At 40.1% G+C, this 26,768-nt stretch overlaps 1 protein-coding gene across 1 annotated transcript in view; it reads left to right on the forward strand.

The window, feature by feature from the left end:
* The window catches only part of LOC115459020 (protein scribble homolog), a gene marked incomplete at its 5' end in the record, with an annotated part of 124,562 nt that extends 101,665 nt beyond the window's left edge, over nucleotides 1–22,897 (forward strand). Inside the window, 5 exons of the mRNA XM_030188880.1 lie at nucleotides 4,113–4,176; nucleotides 4,682–4,756; nucleotides 13,056–13,200; nucleotides 21,292–21,410; nucleotides 22,694–22,897. Coding sequence (XP_030044740.1) covers nucleotides 4,113–4,176; nucleotides 4,682–4,756; nucleotides 13,056–13,200; nucleotides 21,292–21,410; nucleotides 22,694–22,897 — 607 coding nt within the window. The remainder of the gene's footprint in view (nucleotides 1–4,112; nucleotides 4,177–4,681; nucleotides 4,757–13,055; nucleotides 13,201–21,291; nucleotides 21,411–22,693) is intronic.
* Nucleotides 22,898–26,768: the final 3,871 nt, after the last annotated feature.

Here is a 26,768-nt window from a genome sequence, read left to right on the forward strand (position 1 = left end):
TTGAGGGGGTAAGCAAACATGTGGACAATGGGGAGCCGGTTGATATTGTATATCTGGATTTTCAGAAGGCGTTTGACAAAGTGCCGCACGAAAGACTCCTGAAGAAATTGCAGAGTCATGGAATCGGAGGTAGGGTATTATTATGGATTAAGAACTGGTTGAAAGATAGGAAGCAGAGAGTAGGATTGCGTGGCCAGTATTCTCAGTGGAGGAGGGTAGTTAGTGGGGTCCCGCAGGGGTCTGTGCTGGGTCCGTTGCTTTTTAATGTATTTATAAATGACCTAGAGATGGGAATAACTAGTGAGGTAATTAAATTCGCCGATGACACAAAATTATTCAGGGTCGTCAAGTCGCAGGAGGAATGTGAACGATTACAGGAGGACCTTGCGAGACTGGGAGATTGGGCGTGCAAGTGGCAGATGAAGTTCAATGTTGACAAGTGCAAAGTGATGCATGTGGGTAAGAGGAACCCGAATTATAGCTACGTCTTGCAAGGTTCCGCGTTAGGAGTTACGGATCAAGAAAGGGATCTGGGTGTCGTCGTCGATGATACGCTGAAACCTTCTGCTCAGTGTGCTGCTGCGGCTAGGAAAGCGAATAGAATGTTGGGTGTTATTAGGAAGGGTATGGAGTCCAGGTGTGCGGATGTTATAATGCCGTTGTATCGCTCCATGGTGCGACCGCACCTGGAGTATTGTGTTCAGTACTGGTCTCCGTATCTCAAAAAAGATATAGTAGAATTGGAAAAGGTACAGCGAAGGGCGACGAAAATGATAGTGGGGATGGGACGACTTTCCTATGAAGAGAGAGGCTGAGAAGGCTAGGGCTTTTTAGCTTGGAGAAGAGACGGCTGAGGGGAGATATGATAGAAGTGTATAAAATAATGAGTGGAATGGATCGGGTGGATGTGAAGCGACTGTTCACGCTATCCAAAAATACTAGGACTAGAGGGCATGAGTTGAAGCTACAGTGTGGTAAATTTAAAACGAATCGGAGAAAATTTTTCTTCACCCAACGTGTAATTAGACTCTGGAATTCGTTTCCGGAGAACGTGGTACGGGCGGTTAGCTTGACGGAGTTTAAAAAGGGGTTAGATAGATTCCTAAAGGACAAGTCCATAGACCGCTATTAAATGGACTTGGAAAAATTCCGCATTTTTAGGTATAACTTGTCTGGAATGTTTTTACGTTTGGGGAGCGTGCCAGGTGCCCTTGACCTGGATTGGCCACTGTCGGTGACAGGATGCTGGGCTAGATGGACCTTTGGTCTTTCCCAGTATGGCACTACTTATGTACTTATGTAATAATGATTTAAACTTGAATACAAATAATCTGGGGCTCTACTGTGCAAACTCCTACTGAAATAACAGTTCTCTGATTTCATGTTTCTTTTTTTATTATTTATGTTAAAAGCTCAATGTCCATTATTTGCATTTGGAATTTATATTTGGCCAAACTAATATTTTTTATTATTCATATTCAGCCGAATAGTAAAATATGCTTTTTGGTACAGCTCTAATAGCAACCAGCTCACCTTGATCCACATGTTTATTTACACAGATTCCCATTAAGCCATGTCTAGTCGCTTATTTTGTTTTTTTAAAATAGATTCTGACATCAGGCTCACTGGTCTATAGTTACCTTTCAAAAATCAGCATTATCTCCGCTGCCCTCTTGTCTTCAGGAAATGTGACTTTTTTAAAATGAGAGGTCACAGAGTGCTAGTAACAGGTTAACGATTTCTTTTTAGGGAGATCCAGTAGAAAAGAGCAGGTAACAAACAGAAGTAACATAGCAGATGATGGGAGATAAAGACCTGAGCGATCCATCCAGTCTGCCCAAAAGATATGTAAAATTAGTGGAAGAGAGTAGATCTGTTTAATATTTTGATTTCACTTACCCCAATATTGGCTAGTTAAATGCCACATCGAAGAGTGCTAGGGAGGCAAAATTTTGTACTAGGCTGCTTTTGATTGCTATTCTCTTAACATATTACAAAATATTACAGAAAAATTGGACAGGAATTAGAGATAAGTCTTTTATTCTTACTCACCCACCAGCAGAGCATCAGATATCAGTTGCAAGTTGTAACAAACTTACAAAATCTAACATCAGTACCTCTGGTAATTATAAGTAATCAGACTAATTATATAAAGAAGGGAAAAAGGAGGCAGGAAAGTTTATTCCTCATACAAAGGTCACAGAACAGAGAGAAAAAAGAGAAAGGAAGAAAGAATGAGAGATTATTAGCTATAAAGAATTAGTTTTTACGAAGGGGGCAGAGCACCCCCTTCGGGAAAAAATAGGCCATGGGACGGATCTGAAACTCTCTTTCCAAGCATGGCTAGTTTTTCAGAGTTTCTTTGTTGCAGCGTGGTTTTATAGGCTGTGGTGAGCATCCACCTCTCCTCTACCCTGGATCAATCATAGGTGCTGCATATGTGCTGGAGACTTGTAATTGGGTCTTTCATATCGCTAGAGGCTTTCAATTAGTGTCCTTGCCACACCTCTTCTCAGTAAATTACATTTGTAAAAAGTTATACCAGGTAGCTGAGTTGCGCTAGCAATGGGAGGCACCATCAGAGTTTGTGACCAGCCAGAAATTCCTTCATGAGGCTGATAGTAAAGAAAGATGGGGGATGGGAAATAGTACAGCATACCTGAAGTAGAACATTATAGCTAAAACTTATAGACAATTCCTAGATGTTGGTTTAAGAAGCAGTTGTTATTTCTTGGAGCAACTGGGCCAAAAACCAGCAAGAGGGGGAGGTATTTTAGATCTAGTCCTTAATGGAATGCATGACTTAGTACAAGAGGTAACAGAGTTGGGTCTGCTGGAAAACTGATCATAACCAAATTTGTTTTAATAACTGGAGTGCAGTCACTAAAGAAATTTCTGAAGCAGCATTTAATTTTCGAAAGGGTAACTATGATAAAAATGGTTAAAAAAAGCTGAAAGGACATTGTTTAAAAATACCATTTTAGAAGCCCAGACCAGATGTATTCAACATATTAATAAAGTTGGAAAGAAGATCAAATGACAGCCAGCATAATTAAAGGGAGAAGTGAAAGAGGCTATTAGATCCAAAAGAATATCTTTCTAAATATAGAAAAAAAGATCCATATGAAGAAAACTAGACACAACATAAGCACTGCTAAGTTAGATGCAAAGCGTTGATAAAGAAGGCCAAAATAGAATACAAAGAGAAACTTTCCTCGGAGGCAAAAATCTTAAAGTAGTAACTTTCAGGTATTCCAGAAGCTGAATGAATTATTTGCTTCAGTCTTTACTGAAGAAGATCTACCTATAACCAGGTTTTGACGTCAGGGGGAGCAGACCTTTTGTAAAATACGCAGTGTGAGGCTGAAGGGCCAATCTGCATAGGCACTGTTTCATTCAAAATCCATTTGGCTGCTCCCCTTGCATGTTCCCCTTGTCATTTGGTGCTCCATTTTATGCTGCGTCATTTTACAGTTGTAGATACATTAAATATTTCTCATTTTACCTCTGGAACCCTATTGTGGATTTGTTTGGAAGGCCATTTTTTTTAGCCTTACTCATTGTGGCTGTTTGTGTTTCATTTTATGCCGTTTAGAAGCTGTCTGCCTCTGTTCATGTAGGGATTGACTGAACAAAGCAATTTGTTCAGCGATGCCTAAACTTTTGCATACAAGTGTAGGATACTTTCTAGCTTTTAACCAAATGCAAAATTTATCAGTTTGACTTACAAGACCTCTTCTCCCCAAGTTTTAAGATTAGTTTCCCAGCAAGCCAACATGCAACGTTCAGATTCCTCCCAAGCCAGAGGCACATGCTGTCTTAGCACTGTGTTCTTATGTGACAGAGGCTTGCTGCACCTCCCCTATGCCCTTATATGATGGGGGCTTGTAGTACACCACCTCTATGTCCTCATATGATGGTAGTTAGCAGCACACCACCCCCATGTCCTCATTAATCCTCAGTTGAAGGTGATTACAGTGATCTTTGTGAGTTCACATGATGAAGGTGGAGTTTTAAGCATTTCTCATGGACTTGGTGATAGGAGTTAAAAATCGGTATTGATGTAATCTCTCCTCTTTCCTTTTCCTTTCTGTTGATCTTTTAACTTGCAGTTCATTGTCATTCCTGGTTAAGTTGGAACAGCTGGACCTTGGCAGTAATGACCTGGAAGTACTGGTAATTAAATAAATGCCTGTATATGGAAGGAAAGCAGGTGGCATTCATGGCTGGTCTGTATGCCTAGGACTCTATCTCTTGTTATGTTTTTAACACTAATCTGCCATAAGATATATTGAAATTTGACAAGGGCTGTTGTGTGAGCAGTTCTTTTGTGGGCCTTGGGGCTGAGCTCAGTTTACATAACTCACCTTTTTAAGACCCTACTGATTTGAGTTGGTAACCTACAGATGAAAGGTCTTTTAATGTAGTGACAGTCCCCTTGCACTGTGGTGAAAATAAGGGACAGGCTTTAACTATGCAAGATTTGGGGGTGGGGTGGAAGAATTATAAAAATGGGAGTAAGGGACCAGCTCTTTTGTTTCTGAGAAGTGGGTGGGATTATAGGAACTGGGGGGGCTAAGAGGCAGACTTGTGTGTGTGAGGTGAGAGGTTATAAAAACAGGGGTTATGGGGTATTTTCATGTGTCTGTTGAATTGGAATAATTGTTTTTTCTTGCCTCAGCCGGACACTTTGGGAGCTTTGCCCAATCTCCGGGAGCTGTGGTTGGACAAAAACCAGCTCTCTGCTCTGCCACCGGTGAGTACGACTGCCAAGCTGGGGTTTGAGCTGCCTGCCGATGTAGTCCATAATATGTAGTTATCCTTTTCTGCTAGGCTATACTCTGCTGCTGAGAGCACTATCCATGGGTTGCCAACCTTCAAATGCACTTTCTCAGCATTGAAAGGATATTTATACTGTGGGACCAATTATCTTCTGAAATAACAGCTTAGAAACATGAGTATCAAGATGTTTATTTGCTCGCCCATATTTAGGATTTCTGATTTTAGGCTTTAACAGATGAAACACAGATAAAACACCTCTGATACACAAAAAGGTAAAATAGATATCGGTTGATAAACACTAAAAAAAAAAAAATTCTCTCCTCCCCTTTCCTTCCTTGGATCCTACACTCTGTTTTTGTGCCTTTTTCATGCTCATGACTCCTCAGTTGTACAAATATATTTATTTGATTCTACTGTAAAAGGAACCTGCACCACAAAAACACTGATAAACACTGAAAAATAAACACCTAAATTTATAATTTATAAATATATGACAATAGAAGCAATACCTACATTATGTTTACAAACTTAGATTATCAGGAAAAAAAGAGTATGTAGGAAAACTTTATTACCAGCGCTGAGAGCTCTGTGTGTGGATCATGAATAGCCAGTCTACACGTTGTTATGCTATATGTCCTTACTCCCCGTTCACTCATTAACAGATTAAGTCTGTTTTTATGATTAATGGATTCAGGGGAGGCCTGCATTTGTTCCTTCATTAATAGATTTGGGGAGTGGCTTGTGTCTGAATTCCTCTGATGAATTTGTGGGAGGCTTGCACTAGGTTCTTCCTTAATAGATTGAAAGGAAACTTACATGCTTTCCCTTGTTGATGGATCCTCTGTTTACCCCCCACCCCCCAACCTTCTCTCTCTCCTCATCTGATAAATTTCACACTTAACTACCAACACCTTAATGAAGGAACAAATGCAGGCCTCCCCTGAATCCATTAATCATGGATACTAGGCTAGATGGACAGTTGGTCTGAACCAGTGAGGGCTATTCTTATGTTCTTAGGTTAAAGATTTTGAAATTGTACTTTAAGGTTAAACGTGCAGTTTTGTCAGCAAAACTATACATATCTTTCCAGATGTTGCACGATCCACCCAGCAAAGGAGGAAAGTTATTTCTTAGTCTTATCAATAGAAATCAAACAAAATCAAACATGGAAAAGAAAATAAGATGATACCTTTTTTATTGGACATAACTTAATACATTTCTTGATTAGCTTTCGAAGGTTGCCCTTCTTCATCAGATCGGAAATAAGCAAATGTGCTAGCTGACAGTGTATATAAGTGAAAACATTCAAGTATTACTATGACAGTCTGACAGGGTGGGAGGATGGGGGTGGGTCGGAGGTATGCATGGGGACATCAAAGCATATCATTGATATTCTAACAGGATGGGTGTGGATAGGTGAGGGGTGGGGTGATCAACAGAGACATACAGTTTTATGGTTTATAATGGGTTAGGAACCCCAGATCCTTATTAAGTCCTTTCTGTTGGGTGTTAAAATATTCAATCATTCTGACTTCAAAGGTCTTACGTTCTTGTATGGTTTTAAAGTTTCACAGTATTCTCACTGTGAAATCACTGGTACAGTTTCCTGGTTCTGTGAAGTGCTGTCCCACCGGGGTGGGGGCCCTACTGGCTGTATTGTTCATGTGATGTCTATGTAAATTGAATCTTGTCTTAAGCATCTGGCCTGTTTCTCCAATATAGCATCCTTCATTACATTTTTTGCACTGAATGATATATACCACATTGGAAGATGAGCAAGTGAAAGATCCCTTTATGTTGAATATCTTTCCTTTGTGGATGACTTTGGGGTCCTGTGAAATATTTTGGCATAGTTTGCAACTGGATAAATTACAGGGAAGTGTGCCCTTCTGTTCCTTTTCAGTCTGTGATGGAAGTTTACTTCTGATTAGCTTGTGTTTTAAGTTGGGTGGCTGTCGGAAGGCCAGTACTGGTGGGGATGGGAATATCTCTTTCAGTAATTCATCCTCCTGGAGTATAGGTTGTAGATCTCTTATGATTTTCCTCAGTTTTTCCAGCTCTGGATTATATGTCACTACAAGGGGCATTCTGTCTGTGGATTTTTTCTCCTTGTACTGTAGCAGATTCTCCCTGGGTGTTTTGAGGGAGGAGGCAATATTCTTGGAGATTATTTTGGGGTTGTAGCCTTTCTGTTTGAAGGATGCAGTCAGGCTTTTAAGGTGTCTGTCTCTGTCCCCTGGGTCAGAGCAGATATGGTGGTATCTTGTGGCTTGGCTGTAAATGATGGATCTTTTTGTATGTGAAGGATGGAAGCTGGAGTTGTGGAGGTAGCTGCATCTGTCTGTGGGTTTCTTGTATATAGATGTTTGTATACAGCCATCACTGATTGAGACCGTGGTGTCCAAAAACTTGACTTTTTCTGGGGAGTAGTCAATTTCGAATCTGATTGTAGGATGGTATGTATTGAAGGCAGAATAAAATTGTTTCAGAATTTCTTCACCCTCCGTCCAAATCATAAAAATGTCATCGATGTACTGGTAGTATTTTAGAGATTTGGTCTGGTATGTATTCAGAAATGTCTCTTCCAGCTCAGCCATAAAAAGGTTGGCATATTGGGGTGCTGTCCTGGTGCTCATCGCAGTGCCCATTATTTGCAGATAGATATCATTGTCAAAGCGGAAGTAGTTGTGAGTTAAAATGAATTTGATTAATTTTGTAATAGTTTCTGGTGAGTATTGATGGTCCAGTGTGGATTTTTTTTAGGAGTCTTCCACATGCAGCTATGCCATCCGCATGTGGAATGTTGCTGTATAGTGATTCTACATCCATCGTGACCAGAAGGGTGTTAGGTGGTAGTTGCTTGATATTTTTCAATTTATTCAGAAAGTCTGTGGTGTCTTGTATGAAGCTGTTAGTTTTGTGTAGGAGAGGTTTCAGAATTCCCTCTATGAATCCAGATATTTCTGCCGTGAGTGTGCCAATACCTGATATGATTGGTCTGCCAGGGTTTCCCGGTTTGTGGATCTTGGGTAGCATGTAGAATGTGCCCACAGCAGGCTGGTTTGGTATGAGTTTCTTCAGGCGAGGTTGCGCTTGTGTAGGAAATGTTTTGATAAGGTCTTTCAGCTGTTTTGTGTAATCCTGTGTGGGGTCCTCAGTTAGTTTCCTGTAGTATTTATTGTCTGAGAGCTGTCTGTGCCCCTCTTCAATGTATTTTTGTATGTCCATAATTACCACTGCGCCTCCTTAGTCTGCGGGTTTGATGATAATGCGTTCGTTAGTTTGTAGGGTTCTTATGGCCGCTCTTTCTGGTGGGGTAAGATTGTACAGGATTCTGTTTTGTTTGTTGGAAAGTTGGGATTTCACCCTATGTCTGAAACTTTCTATGTAATTATCCAGCTTGTAGTTTTGTCCCTCCTGTGGGGTGAAATAAGTGTTCTTTTGTTTAAGACTGTATTCCGGTCTGTTTGGTGTCCCTTTATTATAGAAATGTGTTTTAAGGCGCATTTTTCTAAAGAATTCTTCTAGGTCTGAGTATAGTTGGATTTCATCTAGTTCCCTAGATGGGCAGAATGAGAGCCCTTTGGATAGCACCGAGACCTCATGCTGTGATAATTGATGGTTCGAGAGGTTTATTATCTGTAAAGGTGTGATCAGTATTCCCTGGTTTGTTTGGGCTCTGATTTTCACATGCCTGAGATGTGTATCCAAGTGTCTCCAAGGTGTCTGGGGATGTTGGTTCTGCAGAGCTGTAGCTATTCAAGGATAAGCAGTTTCTCTCTCTTTGATTTTGAAGAAGAGAATATAGCTTTATTTCCTTTTTGCGGATAGCAATGTATTGTTTTTCTCCTTGGATGTTATGTAGGTCCTCTTTAAGTTGGTTCACAAGGTGTGGATGTAATTCCTCCATGTTCCTCATGATTACATCCCTTTGGGTTTGTATTATTCTTTTTTTCTTGTAGAGTTGATGTATAAGTTCATTTCTTACTCTAAAACCCAAAGGTTTTGGTTTTGGCAGCAACTTTTTTTCTTCATTTTCCCTGTAGATGTGTTTTACAACATCAAGAGAAGAGAGTGGTGGGTTTGTTTGTTTTTTATCCTTCTCATCTGGAAAGATATTTTGTTAGAACAAGGTCAAAGGAATAGTTAGATCATGGGTTTACTATTTTTGTTAATGTAATGATTTGAGGCTTAATATCCTCTGAGATTTTTTTTTTTCCAATTTTGCATGTTCTCTCATCCTTTCTTTGAGATGCGGTCTTGAGGTTTTATTATGGTCTATTAAGGTAATGTTTTCCTACTGAAGAATGTTTTTATGTATTTAGCCTTTCTATTTTGCATTTTTTATGTAAATAATCTGTAAATTCTAAATTAAAAAAAAAAAAAAGGATTCGAATGATGAAAACAAGAAACAGCATATAAGCACTGGCAAATTAGATCCAAAGCATTGATCAAGAAGGCTAAAAGAGAATTTGAAGAGAAACTTGCCATAGAAGAAAATAAAAACTCAGTAATTTTCAGGTATATCAGAAGCAGACAGCCTGTGAGGAAATCTGTGGGACCTTTAGATAATCAACGAAGGGGCACTCAGGGAGGACAAGGCCATAGCGGAGAGGCTAAATTAATTCTTTGCTTTTGGTCTTTACTGAAGAGGATGTAAGAGATTTGCGTGTGCCAGAAAGGGTTTTCAAGGGTGATAATAAAGGGGGACTGAAACAAATAAGTACCTGTATATAATATGTAAGCTGCATTGAACCTGCTGTGAGTGGGAAAGCGCGGGGTACAAATGTAAGAAAAAAAAAATCTCTGTGAACCTGGAAGGTGTACTGAGCCAAATCAACAGTTGAGGTCCTTTTACAAAGCTGCTGCAAAAGGGGGCCTTCGCTAGCATCAGCTTGTGTTTAATGCGTGCTAAGGCCCCCTTTTACCACAGCAGGTAAAAGACTGAGGTGGCGGTAAGGGATCCTGCGCTATCCCGGCGGTAGCCAGGCAGCATGTGGTACTGCCTGATTACCACCAGGTAAACACAAGTGCTACAAAAATAAAAATATTTTTGTAGCACTGGAAATGGCACATGCTGAGGCTAGGAACTACTATCAGGCTGCTGCGGTAGCCCGGCAGTACTTCCGGTTTAGTAAGCGGTAAGCCTGCATTGGGCTTACTGCCGCTTAGTAAAAGACACCCTAAATTATCTGGACTAGATTGTACCAGGGTACTCAAAAAAAAAAAAAAAACACCTCAAAACATGAAATTGCTGATTTACTATTAGTGATTCATAACCTGTCGTCAAAATTGTCTGTGAGACCTGAAAATTGGAGGGTAGCCAATGTAACTCCAATTTAAGGGTTCCGGGGTGATCCAGGAAATTACAGCTTGGTAAGCTTGATGTCGGTGCCTGGCAAAATGATAATAACTAAATATATAAAAGTACTGAACACACAGACAAATATGTTTAATGGGACAGAGCTGACATGGATTCATCCAAGGGAATTCTTGCCTCACCAATTTGCTTCATTTCTTTGAAGGAGTAAACAAACATCTGGATAATGGTGAGCTGGTTGATGTAGTATATCTAGGTTTTCAGAAAGCATTTGACAGAGTCCCTCTTGGGAGACACCTGAGAAAATTAAATAGCCGTAGGATAGGTGGCAATGTTCTGTTGTGGACTGGGAACTGGTTAAAATATGGAAAACAGAAGGTAGGGTTAAATGGCCATTTCTCCCAGTGGAGGAAGTTGAATAGTGGAATGCCACTGGGACTGGTGTTGTTTAACATTTATAAATGATATAGAAATGAGAATATCAAATGAGGTGATTAAATTTACAGATGACAAAACTATTCAGAGTTGTTAAATTATATGTGGACTGTGAGAAGTCACAGGAGGACCTTTACAGAATTGGAAGACTGGGCATCCAAATGGAAGATGAAATTTAATGTGGACAGATGCAAAGTGATGCACATTGGGAAGAATAATCTAAATCATAGTTATGATGCTAGGTTCCACAATAGGAGTTTACTACCAAGAAAATGGTCTAGGTGTCATCATGGACCATGCATTGAAATCATCTCAGTGTATGGTGGTGGCCAAAAAAGCAAATAGGGCAAGTTGCAAAGTCTCAGCAGCCATTTTCAAGATGTAGTGGCAGCTGGCAGGAAAGGGTGGGGTTCTTTCCTACCCCCAAAGAGGCCCCTAGACCACCAGGGCTGTAAGGTAGGCCCAGGGAGGGGAGGCGGTTGCACATGGATGGGAGGAAGAGGAAAGGAAGAGATGCTGCTCATGGATGGGAGGAAGGGACAAGCTGCTCAAAAATGGGAAGGAGAGAAGGGGGGCATGTATATGGGGGGGGAGAGGGAAGGGAGAAGGGGAAGATATAAGCACATGGATAGAAGGGGATGGAGAGGAGAGGGGGGCATGCTGCTCATGGATGTTTACTTTTTTGGAAATGTACATTTTTTCTAATTTTGTGTTTAGCAATGGAGAAAATGCATTTCTGTTACTTTTACCAATATTTTCACTGCTTATAAAAGCAGGCTTTCTTGGAGGGGGGGGGGGGTTAAGGTGACCCTGTTCTGGGGGCGGGGTGGCATTTAATTTTTTGTGTCCTCTTTTTTTTTTTTTTTGTCTTCACAAATATGGTAACTCTAGATACTACTACTACTATTCATTCCTGTAGTGCTACTAGACGTACGCAGCGCTGTACACATAAGTATTGCCATACTGGGAAAGACCAAAGGTCCATCAAGCCCAGCATCCTGTTTCCAACAGTGGCCAATCCAGCTCACAAATACGTGGCAAGATCCCAAAAAAGTACAAAACATTTTATATTGCTTATCCCAGAAATAGTGGATTTTCCCAAGTCCATTTAATAATGGTCTATGGACTTTTCCTTTAGGAAGCCGTCCAAACCTTTTTTAAACTCCGCTAAGCTAACCGCCTTTACCACATTCTCTGGCAACGAATTCCAGAGTTTAATTACACGTTGAGTGAAAGTTTTTCTCTGATTCGTTTTAAATTTACTACATTGTAGCTTCATCGCATGCCCCCTAGTCCTAGTATTTTTGCAAATACTTTCTCTGTCCCTAGAAGGCTCACAGTCTAAGTTTTTATACCTGGGACAATGGAGGGTTAAATGATTTGCCCAAGGTCACAAAGAACTGCAGTGGGAATCAAAGGATCAAAGCCCGCTGCACTAACAATTAGACCACTCCTCACAGTGGAGGCAGTGCATGCAAATCTCTGTCATGAATATTCATTGTGGATATCCTGAAAACATGACTGGCTGGAGTGCCTCCAGGACAAGATTTGGGAACCACTGCCTAACACTGTGCCCTTCTCCACTGCCAATTCTGACTATGCCTTTAGCCTTGTTTTGCCATGTCTAGAATAGTCTTCCTGTGTTCATTTTGTCATGCTGCCTCTCTATTCATATTTATGTCTACACTAACATCTCACTTTTTAAGGCTACTCTTAAACATTAATATTTTGGGCTCACATACCATCTTCTTAGTTCACCAAATCACATCACAAAGCTGGTTGCCTCAGTTTACAAAGTATTGCACAATCAAATACATAATGAATTGACATCATTTGTAGATTTCCCATAAAGTATTGTTTGTCATGTATATATGTTTTGATTAGACTATAAGCTCCATGGAAGGGGGATATTTTTTTTCTTCTATGTATCTATACAGGAAAATGTACACCTTGAAGTGCTAGTTGCTTCATATACCTCTGAATCTGGTAAACCCAGGGAAGTGGATGCTCATTGCCTCTTGATAGTGGTTCTCAACCCAGTCCTCAGGACATATCCAGCCAGTCAAGTGTTTAAGACCCTCAATGAATATGCATGTGGGAGATTTCCATATAGTGAAGGTAGTGCATGCATACTCAGAGTGGAACTGGGAAGTTAAACGTGCATTAAAACTATTTATGAGTTATGTTTATTGAATAACTCTGCTCTTGCCCCCTTTTTGTCATACTTTCTTGTCCTCTTAATTTTATATTTCATTAAACATGCATTCTCCAAAGATATTAGAATATTTTCTCACCCTTTTTTGTGCTGTGCTCTTGGTATGATCTGCACCTCATATGAACTTTTCTCTTTAAACGTTTTACGTATTATCTATATTGTAAATAGTAAAACATTTATAACAAGAGTACACCATAGCATTCCACAGTTAATAGAAACAATTGGTTTACAAATAAGTTCTTCAAAATAAAAATATATCATGTTACACATATCCCCCCCCAAACCTCTTAATATCTTCCACAGGAGCTGGGAAACCTTCGCCGCCTTATCTGTCTAGATGTGTCTGAGAATAAAATGGAGCATCTACCCGATGAAATCAGCGGGTTGACATCTCTCACTGACCTACTGCTGTCCCAAAATCAGCTTGAAAGTATACCTGCTGGGATTGGTAAGCATCCCCTTGGAAGGGAGCTGTGTGTTCTGTCATAGAATATGACAGACCCTATGGGAAATCAGTCATTGGGTAGATAAGCTTTCCTTTCCCCATCCCCACCCTTGGAAATTTGCTGGGGCTGCCTCACCAACACCGGAGAGAATGGAAGATTTGCATGATGATTCTCTTTGCATGGTGAGTAGTGTCCCCTATGGAAGCTTTCTATGCACAGTGGGTGGTAGCGTCTGGATTTTTTTTTTGTATAGTGGGTGGTGGCCCTTGGATTTATTTTCAACATTCATGTGCTGTCTTTCTGCACACAGTCAAGGAGGCTCAGAGATTTCATAGCAAACATATAAGTACCATGATTCTGGCTGAGAATCCTTGTGATGATACTCTCTATGTTATAAGCTTTTTTTTTGTGATTTTGATGTTGCTGTTGAGTATTTCTTGGTGACCTGTAGCCTCCCTCTTTTGTTTTTTATCAATATTGGTAGCCTTTTTTTTTTTTTATAAAGACTATATAGATGCCTCTGTGCCTTTATAAAATAGACACCCAGAACCACCTCCGAGAGTACGCAAATGTTGACACACATTTACACTTGCTTGAAGCTGGTGAAGTGTGTGTGTGTACTCTAGGTGTATACCATATGTTTTATAAAATGTATTGCAACTCTGCCTCTACTCTGCTTGCATCGGCTGGTCTGGGATGTCTATGCAGGGTATGCATATTAGTATGCATGGTCTTACAGGTGGGCATAAGCAGCCACTCGTTTTATAAATTTTTATTTCCTTATCTTCACCAGACCAGGCCAGAACCTGTGGGTTGTGTCTGTTGACCAATAGGTGGCGAAAGAGAACAAAACATTGCAAGTCTTGCCCTATAAGGGCACTCTGCAGCACTGGCTCTTCAGTAATTCTCTACAGCAGATGGTGATAGACATTCCAGCAGCTTCTGATCTGTCTGCCAGCTCTTGGCCCAGTTTCTAAACTGGTAACCAGATAAGCTTATAAACTTATTAAAATTTTGAATCATATTCGGTGGGAAAAATGTGGGGATACTCAGAGGAGTCAGAGTCTCTTTCCCCCCCCCCCCCCCCCCCCCACCTAACCTTTGAAAAAACCTCCTGCTTCAGAATGGAGTCTTAAAGAAAATTGAATTTTACAATCTGGGATACCTTTTGTGCAGAGCAGTGATAGAAAAGCAGCTTGCCTGTGGAGATGGGTTAAGGTAATCATCTTCTCAAAGTCAAGAGAAAGTCCACCAAAGTGGAGGAACGCTGAATTCCCATGAAAGATACACCAGGAGTGATGAACAGTGGGAAGTAGGTCATGCAATCAAGAGGCAAGGACAACAGTGTAGAGCTTCTCAAATTAATTTATTAATCGGGGCGACAGTACTGTGCTTCAGGAGTCTAAAATCATAAATATACATAAAACATCATAATAAAAAGATATGAATAAATGTGAATAAAAATAAAGATAAAAACAACTTAACTTTTGATATAAAAAGGTATGTTGCAGAAATGTATATAATTACAAACTTAAAATTCTTGAGAAAGATGCACTCATATAAAGATATATATGCAGAAATATTCATAATGGTCAATTATGTATATTGAACAGTCAACAAATAGCAGTTAACAAATGGCCAGTGAGAAGAAAAATGTCAAAAATTGATCTTTAAGTTAAAAATATCACAAATACATCATCAGATAAGAATAATTGAATAGACAATCCTATATAATAAAAAGCACCTCCAAAATTCTGAAGCTGACTCCGTGGCACTGTGGCAGTGTAGGGTTCGTAAGTCTGTAGTTCAGCGTTTCATTGGCTCTCAATGTCAACGAAGGACCAATCAGACAGAACGGAACTTGGAGGAGGGAAGTGGAGTGGATTGAATCTCTAACAAACAATCATATACTGGGAGGTACGAACATCAGTGGAGGCAAGTGCACAGAACGGAAGGGAAGACAAACATTTTAATCACTTTGTCACTCACACACATCACACACGCACACACACACACACACACACACACTCAATCACTCTGTGTATCTCTCTCTTACACTGTCTGTAAAACACACTGTCACTCTCAGTCTCTCACATGGGCAACTGTATGTTGCATTCTACTACTACTACTATTTAGCATTTCTATAGCGCTACCTGGCGTACGCAGCGCTGCACAAACATAGAAGAAAGTCCCTGCTCAAACAGCTTACAATCTAATAGACAAAAAATAAAGTAATCAAATCAATTAATGTGTACAGGAAGGAGGAGAGGAAGGTAGGTGGAGGTGAGTGGTTACGAGTCAAAAGCAATGTTAAAGAGGTGGGCTTTCAGTCTAGATTTAAAGGAGCTCTTCTGATGTGATTGTTAAACTGATTGAAGGGCCTGAACAAGGAAAACTTTTACCACATTGTAACACAGTTTACACAAAAAATATTGTATATAAAGAAATCTTACACATGTAAACAACAATTATATTCAGAATACAACCGTGGAAACATTAATGGCAGGAACTCATTACGTTGCTAGCGCCCATTTCATTTCGTTAAGAAATGGGCCTTTTTTACTAGTTATTATATAAGCTGTACTTGGCACCAAACATACTGTTGATGTAGGAAGTAAAAAGGAAGGTAGGAAAACTCAATATGTTGACCATTTAAAGTAGGACCTGAGTCTGTTAATAATGAGACATTAGAACAGTAAAAAGAAGTATGAAACTGACCTTCACAATTTGATCTTGTGTATAAAAAAAGCTCCAATGTGCAATGTGGTTTGAGTAGTAATGCAATATCCTGGTCTACAGAAAAGACATCAATACAGTAAGTATGGAATAACAAGGTCTATATAAACCTAAAAACAGTGGTGAAGCCTAAAAGATGTATGTTTCATTAACACTAGAAGTTGAGTAAAATGTATCAAGACACATAAAGGATAGATGGTCTGGTGTATTATTAAGTGAACAAGAGGGAAGAAAATGACATCTGGTGAAGGAATAAAGAAGAAGGTAAACAGAGGACTAACGGGAGTCTGATAAAGATGTTGTAGTGTGTAAAGTAACGGTAAACGGAGTGCTAACGAGGGTCTGATAAAGATATTATTGTGTGTAAAATTGTGTATGGTGTACAGCGCTGCGTATGCCTTGTAGCGCTATAGAAATGATAAGTAGTAGTAGTAAAATAATAAAAGATTTAATATGTTTAACCGAAAGGCCAATCAACCTAGGACAAATCAATAGAAATGAAATATGGGAGGTTGAATATTAAGCTGATGTACAGTGAAGAAATAAAATGTGGAAAAGACATTGAATAGAAAAAAAGAGTGCATGTAACACTTATTAAAACTTTTTGTTGGGCGATTTACAGAACTAGAAGCTGAAGATAAGTATTAGAATGGACAAAGTTGTTGTAGTGAAGAAAAAAAATCAATAGATGCATGTGTATCTATTATGAAATGAATCATTTTTATGAGCTGGTAGTCTGCATCAATGGATCTAGTGCAGTGATGCATTAATGGTCCTATTGATAAAAAGGTGAAACAACGAGCTGGACAATGGTACAATGAGAGAACAGAAGAATAATAGGGGTGGTACTGAAAAGAGATGACCTTGACATCCGAAGGGAATATATAGGTGAGAGACGTGTTATAGTGATATATATTAATGAAACAATCCGATGGGTAGGGAAATAGTGGATTATGGCAGCAGTGAAACCGTGGTGGTGAAAACAAGAGTGACAGTGATATATATAGGAAGCTAAGGAAAAAAATAGTGGTGATGTGTTATTTCAACGGAAAAGACGTGAAGATGAAAAATGTGTATTCAAATTTATACATTATCTAGGGAGACAAAAATGTGTGCAATGTTGTACATATGTCAATTCATAGAGAAAGAAGTACATATTATGTAGACAAAGAATAAAGTAAAACGGCTCAGATAAGACAGCACTTACATAGAGCATATAATGAAACTAAAGATTAAGAAGATTAAAAAAATGAATTATGTTTTATCTTAAGGTAATCAATAGAAATAAAATAACACATGGAAAAGAAAATAAGATAATACCTTTTTTATTGGACATAATACATATCTTGATTAGCTTTCGAAGGTCGGAAATAAGCAAATGTTGGTAGATGACAGTATATATAAGTGAAACTACTAAACTTTTACAAAAAATCTGCTGCCTCAAAATGATCATCTAACTGCATGTAGTGCATGCTGTGCTGCAGGGAAAAGGCCTCAAAGAGCTTACAGATCTTAAATCTGTCTGTTAAAGCTAAATCGGATCACAAGATCCTGCCTTCATCATTGGCCAAAAACCCTATGATGTACTCTCTCTCCTGCTAATATAGCTTTTATGTGAATAATTATTTCAATATACAGACCTATAATTAGCACCACCACTTATCTTTTAAGTCGGTGCTTCTGAACAGCGTTGCCCAAATTCGTGCTGAGCTCCACTCTCCTTCCTTCATGTGCCAAGCCGACGTTGGCCAGCGTTTCACAAGGTTGCTTCAGGGCCTCAGTGTCACATGGGAGAATGACCAGCATGGCATCTCAACGCTCTTCCTGCACCCGAGGAATATTAGTTTTAGTTGATTATATAAGTGAAACATCAAAGCATTTCAGTTTTATCTTACATAATACAGGGTTGCTTATCTTGAAAAAGACATTTGTTAAATGTTAACAGAAGAACTTGGATTCTGTGTAACACAAGAAATAGGCAAAACGCTGAGTATGAAGAGTGTCAGTGGCAGGGAACTTAAAAATACAAAAAGGTGCTAGAATAAAAAATCAGATGTGATACGTCGATGACATCATGTTTGTGTGTTTAGATTGTGCTGGAGTAACCTCTGGGGTGAATTGCCAATCATAAATTGAAACTAGTATGTTCATTGTACGATATAAGAGTTTCATCTTCTCTAAGCCATAGAAATTAATTTTTCTCATTAAGACTACAAGCCATTCCTCCTCTGCTTTCAGCCTTGTTTACTTTGTACTAAGTGTTGAAGAAGTAATTTGAGCTGGTTTTGTGGCTTCAGTTATCCTTTCTGCCAATAGAATTTCAGGTGATGTCTTTGCTGTAGAAGAGAACATAGCATCAGCAGACATCAACGTGGAACATATTTCTGCCCTCTATTTCTACCTTGCCTACCTGCCTTTTGCCTTAAAAGCTGCTTTATTTATTTATTTTTATTTATCTCATGCCTTGTACCAGCTTACCATGGAAATTTATTCCATAAACTAGTAATGCATTTTTAATTATTGTTGGTGTTACATTATTTTTTTATTATTATTATTGTATTGTATAACTTGTGGAGATGTTGGATTGTAATTATTTATCAAAAAATGTTAAACCGTCTCTTCCTGATATACAGGCTAGAAAATGATTTACAAACAGACCAAAGCCTACTTTGCTCAACAATAAATCCTATAATTCATAGCAATTATATTCCTCAATTAAACTGATTAATTATAAGCTACATTAAACAACAGATTTAAAACATTATTTTTCACCTTTTTTATTGAATGACAAACTTTAACATACAGTAACATAGTCACAAAATATTTCCTCAGACTATAAAACAGTACAGCTTGTCACCAAAAGTTTTACTTTTTCTCCCTCCCCCCAATCCTTCCCCTCACCTTGCCCCTCCGTCCACTTAAACCTTTCTTCCACCTACCCTCCCTCCTAACTCCTTCCCCCTACCCGTCCACAAAATACTAAAACATTAATGGCTTTCAGGTCTTCTGGCAGACAGTTCCAATTAGTGGCGCACTTACACGAAAAGACACTGTTCACAATATATGTCAGCTTGATGTCTAAAGGGGGGGGGGGGGGGGTACTTGTTATGTTCCTTTGAAGAGAGTGAAGACAATGACCAGGTTATACATTGCAGAACACTTGCAGATATAGATTGTGGAACATCCCATGCAGGATTTTAAAATTCAGTCTTGTACATTATTAGCAAGCAATGCAATTTTTTAAGCATAGGCTGGATATGATTATGTACTATAGTTGTAGTCACCAACCTTGCAGTTTTATGAATTAGGATAATCCAGGTAAGCCAACACAAGTGACTGAACTGCAGTCTCCAATTCTTTCCCTAAATATAAACGCATGAAATGGTTGTTCCACAAGTAATGCCAGTTCACACAAATAATAGCCCAATGTAAAGATTAGATAAATGGACCATCACTATTTTGAGCCACTCATGTTGAACCCACTCACTGTGCCCAGTTTGTTCAGTCATCAGTTCATAGTACAGATCCACATAATATTTTTATATTTTACTTCATTTGTCTCAAATAATAAGAGAAAAAACACTTAGCTTAAAATTTTAAGTCCCAGTAGAGCTTCCAACATTATGATGGAGACAAATGCATTCCTCTGCAGTGACACCCCTTGTAATGATATAGCGTCGCTATCCCAACTTGATCAAGTTTCTTCACCACTTTCAGGGGTCGACTTTGGAAATACAGTGAAACCTCGGTTTTCGTTGACTTCGGATTTCGACGTTTTCGGTTATCGATTTTTTTAGCGAAAATGTTGTCTCGGTTTTCGTCGGTCGCCTCGGAATTCATCGGCGTGCCCATGCTGCTAATTTGGCATTCTTCTGGGGCATTGTTTCTGGGAAATGCCATGTTAAATGTTCATTTATTCTATACATTAGTCTTTTTTATTCATTTAAAAGAAACATTTCTTATTGCCTTGGTTTTCGTCGGTTTCGGTTTTCGTCGATTATTTTTGGACGAATTATCGACGAAAACCGAGGTTTCACTGTAGCTGCAGTTTGAAAGCAGACACCTGAAGCAAATGACAACTTGATGAAGTCGGGTTGGCAGTGTTCTAACATTACAAGGGGCATCATTGCTGAGGATTGCATTTTTGTCTATCACAGCACATAAGCTCTACTGAGTCGTGCAAAAAAAATAGTTGTTCTGCCCTCTTGGCTACTATTTTCCCCCCTTTTCCTTTGAGGACAACCCTTAAGTAGGTGTACTGAAACCTGCTGCCTTTCTTTAGAGAAAACATTTACCTGTAATGTGTGTTCTCTGAAGACATCAATTCATTAGTCACACAAACCCTCCTTCCCTTTCTGGAGGTGTACTCGTCAACTTAATTATAGAACTGAGGCATGTTGCAAAACTGGGGTGTCGGAACTGTGACATGTATTTTGAAGGGATTTAGGAATTTCATAAAAGGCTCTGGAAATCATTTTCCAGGGGAGCAGTGTCAGAATGATGTTATCCATATGTGTGACTGATGAACTGGTCTTTGGAGAACACAGCTTCAGGTAAACAACTTTGTTGTTTATGCATTTTATGGGCTGGGTTTTCCAGCTCATGAGAGCCTTCCTATCTTGTGTTTCTGGGGTTGTTTTCTCAGGTGGCCTCTGGAGCAAATGTTCCAAGCTCTAGCTTCCAGATTTTTGTCTTCGATATCCAGCATGCTTACACTTGCCCATGCTGTCCTCTCTACAATTTTCCAACAGCAGGGATCCACCGTATAGCATCCTTCAGCCTTCCTGTACCTCTTCATAAACATGTATATGTTGGAAGAGAGGAGGGAGAGAGGAGACATGATAGAGATGTTTAAATATCTCAAGGGCATTTATGTTTTTCAACTGAAGGAGAGCTCTGGAACGAGGGGGCATATGATGAAGTTAAGAGGGAATAGGCTTAGGAGTAATCTAAGAAAGTATTATTTCACGGAAAGGGTGGTGGAGGCGGTGGAGTCGAGGACTGTGTCAGAATTTAAAAAGGCATGGGATAAGCATGTGGGATGCTTAGGAAAAGGAAAAGTTAGGGGTTACAGAGGATGGGCAGGCCAGATGGGCCATATAGTCTTTATCTGCCGTCATGTTTCTATCATTGTTTATCTAAAGTGACCACGGGGCTTCCAGCATATGAGGGCAAATGCACAATTTTCTTGGACAGCTGCAGTGTGAATTCCTTTCTCAGTAGGACACATCTTATTCTGCCTTGCTCCTGTTCAGCTTCCTACTGTCTGAGACAGAAATGTCTTATTCCAGAATGCTGTATGCTGACTCCCATCTGGTAGCAGCATCTCATCACTCTCTCCCTTTGTTGGCACCCAGGTCACCTGAAGCAGCTGTCAATTTTGAAGGCGGACCAGAACAGAATCGGGCAGCTAACAGAGTCGATTGGAGATTGTGAAAACCTGTCAGAGCTTGTATTGACAGAAAACCTGCTGATGGTAAGACATTGTAATCCATACCATAGCAAGGAGGATCTTGGGGGCTGGTGGACTGGCATGGCAGATGATAGGGATGCATCATTTGAAAGAGGCCTTAATTGTCCTGTCAAAAGTTAGTTTATAGACCAAGGCTGCAGGTAGCCTGTTGCTTCTGGTCATAGGGCACATAGAATACTGTAGTGTAATAGATGAGGACAGATGAAGATGAATTGGCCTTTCTAGTATACCTGGTGAGAGGCTGATTGTCAGAAAATAAATGAGTTCCACAGTGTAGCAGGTCTTAGTAAAGCCCCATCTGGAATATAATGCAAGTTTGGCCACTTTCTTCAGATGCTATTGATTAGATCAAAGGCTGGGGGAACAATGTGTTCTACCTGGTGAAAATAGAGATGTGAATGCTGTAGGGAGGATGTATGTTAAGAGGGATGTCCATGTGGATTTATCTGGAGATGTAACAGATCAGGGGCAGAGATTAAACCTGACTTCTTTACTTGAACACCAGTAGCACATTTCTGTGGATTTTGTGATAGATTATAAGTAATTGCCGTCAGGTTTTGAGTATAAATAACACACATTTTCTCCTAATATCAGCATGTTTTCTCAAAAAAAAAAAAAGCAGAAAAAAGACAAAACTTCTGCTGGCCTGGCCTGTGTTCCAAGAGTATGAGCTGTAGCACCATCTGCCACCAATGAGGCTGAAAAGCATTGGGCAGACAATAGGAAGTACAAAAATAACAAAAGGAATAAAGTTAAGAGAGTGCATGCACCTGGCTTCCAGAAAACATAGGGAAGAGTGAATAGGATAGGCCCTTTATTCTAAATCTTTCTGTGGCAGGGCCCTAACATAGTTTCCTAGACAACTAGCTCCTGGTAGAGGCTAGGAGTGCACCCAGCACTCTTGCATCGTTCCCTATAGTGACTCTTGCTGAGAGGAACAGGGACTGCAGGCGATGATTGCACTATACCCATTATTCTTGTACCATTCCCTATAGTGATTCTTATAGTAACATTTTCCCTTTAAAAAATTATGTACAATTTTTATACCATACCAAATACAGCTGTGTAAACCAAAACAGAAAGCTGAAGTGGGTCACCCAAAGCCATATGAAGTGTGTTTGGCAGAGCCAGGGGGAGAGTGAAGTCATAGGGAGATAGTGACTTGAGTGAGTTGAAGGAGCTTGTAGTAGTGCCAGATCTAGGTACACAGGTTCCTAACTCCTGTCAATATAGTCCATGCCTTATCTCTATAGCAGTGGAGTAAATCTTGTGTGCTGTATCCACAGGCACTGCCAAAGTCCCTGGGGAAGCTCACCAAACTAACTAACTTGAATGTGGACCGGAACCGCCTGACCTTACTGCCGGTGGAAATCGGCAACTGTAGTAACCTGAATGTGCTGTCCCTACGAGACAACTGCTTGACATGCTTGCCTGCTGAGCTGGCTGATGCCACCGAACTTCATGTCCTGGATGTGGCAGGAAACAGGTAAGGATTAGTGAAGTTCTGGAGTGTCGAAGGTTCTCTTCCTCTTGATCTTATCTCCCACCATGGGCATGGAATGAACTGGCACAAGGCTCAAAGCAGAGTTTGGTTTGAAGCATGGAACAGTGCTACACTTCACCCACAATAACCTCACTTTGCCTCAGCTTTTGTTGCTTCTTTTAGGGGTTTCATTAGTAGATTTTCTTTATCTGTCTACATTTTTTTGTTTCATGGCTTTGAAATAAATGTGTTCTCTGTGGATAAGCAAGGGATATGCAGGTATACTTTGTGTGATATCATCTGATAGCTCACACTCCAGACAAACTCTTCGTAGTTCAGGCAAAGCTTTCCCTTTGCTTCCTACACACAAAGGAGGAGAAAGTATGTGACCTGCGCTCCAGGGACTCCAGTATGCCATCAGCAACCTGATAAAAGTCTGGTAAGTATGCAACTGCAGAAAAGTAAAACTGCTCTCCATCCCACCCCAACATAGTGGGCTCTGACATGTTACCCACAGGAGAAGGCTTTTCTGTGGGGAAAACTGCACAGGCTGACTATACTGTTAAGTACACAAGTATTGCCACACTGGGACAGACCAAAGGTCCATCAAGCCCAGCATCCTGTTTCTAACAGTGGCCAATCCAGGTGACAAATACCTGGCAAGATCCCCAAAAAGTTCAATACATTTTATGCTGCTTATTCTAGAAATAAGCAGTGGATTTTCCCCATGTCATTTTAATAATGGTCTATGGGCTTTTCCTTTAGGAAACCGTCCAAACCTTTTTTAAACCCTGCTAAGCTAACTGCCTTTACCACATTCTCTGGCAATGAATTCCAGAGTTTAATTACATGTTGAGTGAAGAAAAATTTTCTCCGATTTGTTTTAAATTTACTATTTTGTAGCTTCAATGCATTCCCCATAGTCCTAGTATTTTTGGAAAGCGTAAACAAATGATTCACGTCTACCCGTTCCACTCCACTCATTATTTTATAGACCTCTATCATATCTCTCCTCAGCCATCTTTTCTCCCGGCCGAAGAGCCCTAGCCGCTTCAGCCTTTCCTCATAGGGAAGTTGTCCAATCCCCTTTATCATTTTCGTTGCCCTTCTCTGTACCTTTTCTAATTCCACTATATCTTTTTTGAGATGCCGCGACCAGAATTGAACACAATATTGAAGGTGCGGTCGCACCATGGATCGATACAAAGCCATTTAAAGTCCTCATTTTTGTTTTCTATTACTTTCCTAATAATACCTAACATTCTATTTGCTTTCTTAGCCACTGCAGCACACTGAGCAGAGGGTTTCAACTTATCTTCAACGATACACTGTTGGGATACACTTCACTTCCTTAAATTCTCTGCTCCCCACACCCCACCATAGTGGGCTTTGACATGTTACTCACAGGATAAGACTTTTCTTTGGGAAAACTGCACATGCTGACTATGCTGTTGGGATACACCTCACTTCCTTCAAACAGCATCAACAAAACGAGGAGGAGAAAACAAAGGGAGTTCTTCATATTGCCTGGGGCCATACAGCCAACTGTTCTACCCCCCCCTGTGCACTGGGATTTCTGCCTGCCTCATTTGTACATCAGTCTTGCTCCTCCTCAAATAAAAATCAGGGGAGACATGTGCGTGTCAGATCAGAACAAGAACCTCCCAGCTGGGTCCGGTCTCTGGTTCTCCTCACACACTACCCCAGCTGTACTTCTTGGAATAAAATACCGACCTCATAAGTGATTCACTAAAGAACACTACAAACAAGAAGATATTCTCGCATTAGTAATGCTTATTTTACAAAAATTAGTAAAGAAAATAAGTAACTATTTGTGGCAAAATGAACTGAGGTAAATGGGATACACAATCAAACGGTAAAGCCAGCTCAGAAAGACACCTATCAAAGCTGTTGGTTCACCATCAGCAATGAGACTGTCAGTGCTCCCTGCCCTTCCTTGTCAGGGGCCTTATGTACTATTTTTCCTTAGCTCAAAGAAGCTGGTTCTGTAGTATGTCGTTCTTTTGCATGCTTGAAAATAAAACACAAAAAGTATGTTTCCTGGTTTCCTAATTATACACATTCTTGGTAAACTTCTAATCTCACTGCCTACAAAGAAAAAGGTTCATGGTCCTGTCATATTCTCATTAAAAAAAATAATATATTTTTTTTCTCCATTGCCTCAAGCTCCCATGTTCCCATCATCTCTCACCACCCTCATCTCCCCTGCATCTCCCCCGCATCTCCCCCAGCTGTTAGCACACAGGAGATGGAAAGCTTGCACCGACCTTCACCTGTATGTGACTTCTCTGATCACACAGCTTCGTAGACAGTAGTATATTTTATCATTATTAGGATTTATTTACCTCCTTTTTGAAGGAATTCACTCAAGGCGTGTACAGTAAGATAGATCAAACATGAGCAACATGAACTATTACCTTTTAATTAATTTTCAGGAAGAGGGAGGGTGAAAGGGGGGCTTGGTGCTTGTGCTGTACATTTCCTTCTGTTTTGTGAAATCGTGCAGTAAGAAAGGTGAACAGTGCACCTAACCACCTGCAGATATTATTTAACTTTTCTGCTTATCAGCACTGCGCTGCTCACACAGAACTGCTGGGTTGGCCTCTGTTCTAGGACTAGAGAGAAGATAAGCTGTAGCACACTCTACTGCCCCTGAGATTGCCAAATTAGAAGCAGAAATAACAGAATGAAATTATGAGAGGACATGAAATGTCAGCCACCTGCCTTGCAGCCTCTCAGTGCAGTTAACATTGTTCAGTCCAGGGCTTCTGGGAAGAAATCCACAGAAGGACTTAGCCTTCCAAACTAAAATCCACAGAAAATAGTTCTTGACCATCGCAGAACACTAAAGTATTGCCTGGGCACAGTTTCATGCTTGCCCTACATAGAGAAGCTGTCTAACAAACAGCTCCAGGGCTTATCCACTATCATGTTAACAGCTGCTCTAGCGGATCATTCATGAAAAATCAGACTTTTGAGGCAGCAACCCCACCCTTCTTGCCCAGATGAAGGGCATTTCAGCTCCTCTTCAAATAAGGATGTACAACAGAAATTCAGAGAACAGCTTCTAGGTCATTACCAAATCCATATTGTCCACCATGCTTGGATCATGTCAGGGGATCTTGAGATCACCACTGTACATCATATCTTTATGACAATGAATCAACTTGAAATCTGCCAAATTCTTGTTTCCCATAACACTGTTGTTGAAGAAGGGAAATGGGACTTGATATACCACCTTTCTGAGGTTTTTGCAACTACATTCAAAGCGGTTTACATACATTCAGGTACTTATTTTGTACCAGAGGCAATGAGAGGGTTAAGTGACTTGCCCAGAGTCACAAGGAGCTGCAGTGGGAATCGAACTCAGTTTCCCAGGATCAAAGTCCACTGCACTAACCACTAGGCTTCTCCTTCTCTTAGGTCAAGGCCAAGATGCAAAATGTCTTACCCTAGTTAGAGGAGCAGGCAGAAGATTCCTCTTGTCCTAAATATTATAGATGCTAACAAGAACACTAGTATCAAGTTGCTCAGAGTGCTAGAAAACTCAATATTGCAGTCTGTGAATGCATCAGAGAAACCAGTTCATCAAGCCTTACAGGGATGTCCAGTTGAAGATTTGGGAATAATCTCTAAATGCCTAGAACCTCAAGTCTTCCCAGTGCTTGGACATGAGCGTATACAACTTAAGCAGGAGTCAGTGGTATTGGAAATTTCCCTGAAGAGAGCATACGTGTGATAGGAAAAGAGCAGGATCAAGATGGTGGCAGACTGGCTTATCATTTTTGTGCTCTCTTTTGCCTTTTACCTTTATCTTTCTATGGGAAGGAAAATGGTTGAGTGAGGATCTGTTCATC

This window comes from Microcaecilia unicolor, unplaced genomic scaffold, assembly GCF_901765095.1.
Source record: "Microcaecilia unicolor unplaced genomic scaffold, aMicUni1.1, whole genome shotgun sequence".
Lineage (NCBI taxonomy): Eukaryota > Metazoa > Chordata > Amphibia > Gymnophiona > Siphonopidae > Microcaecilia > Microcaecilia unicolor.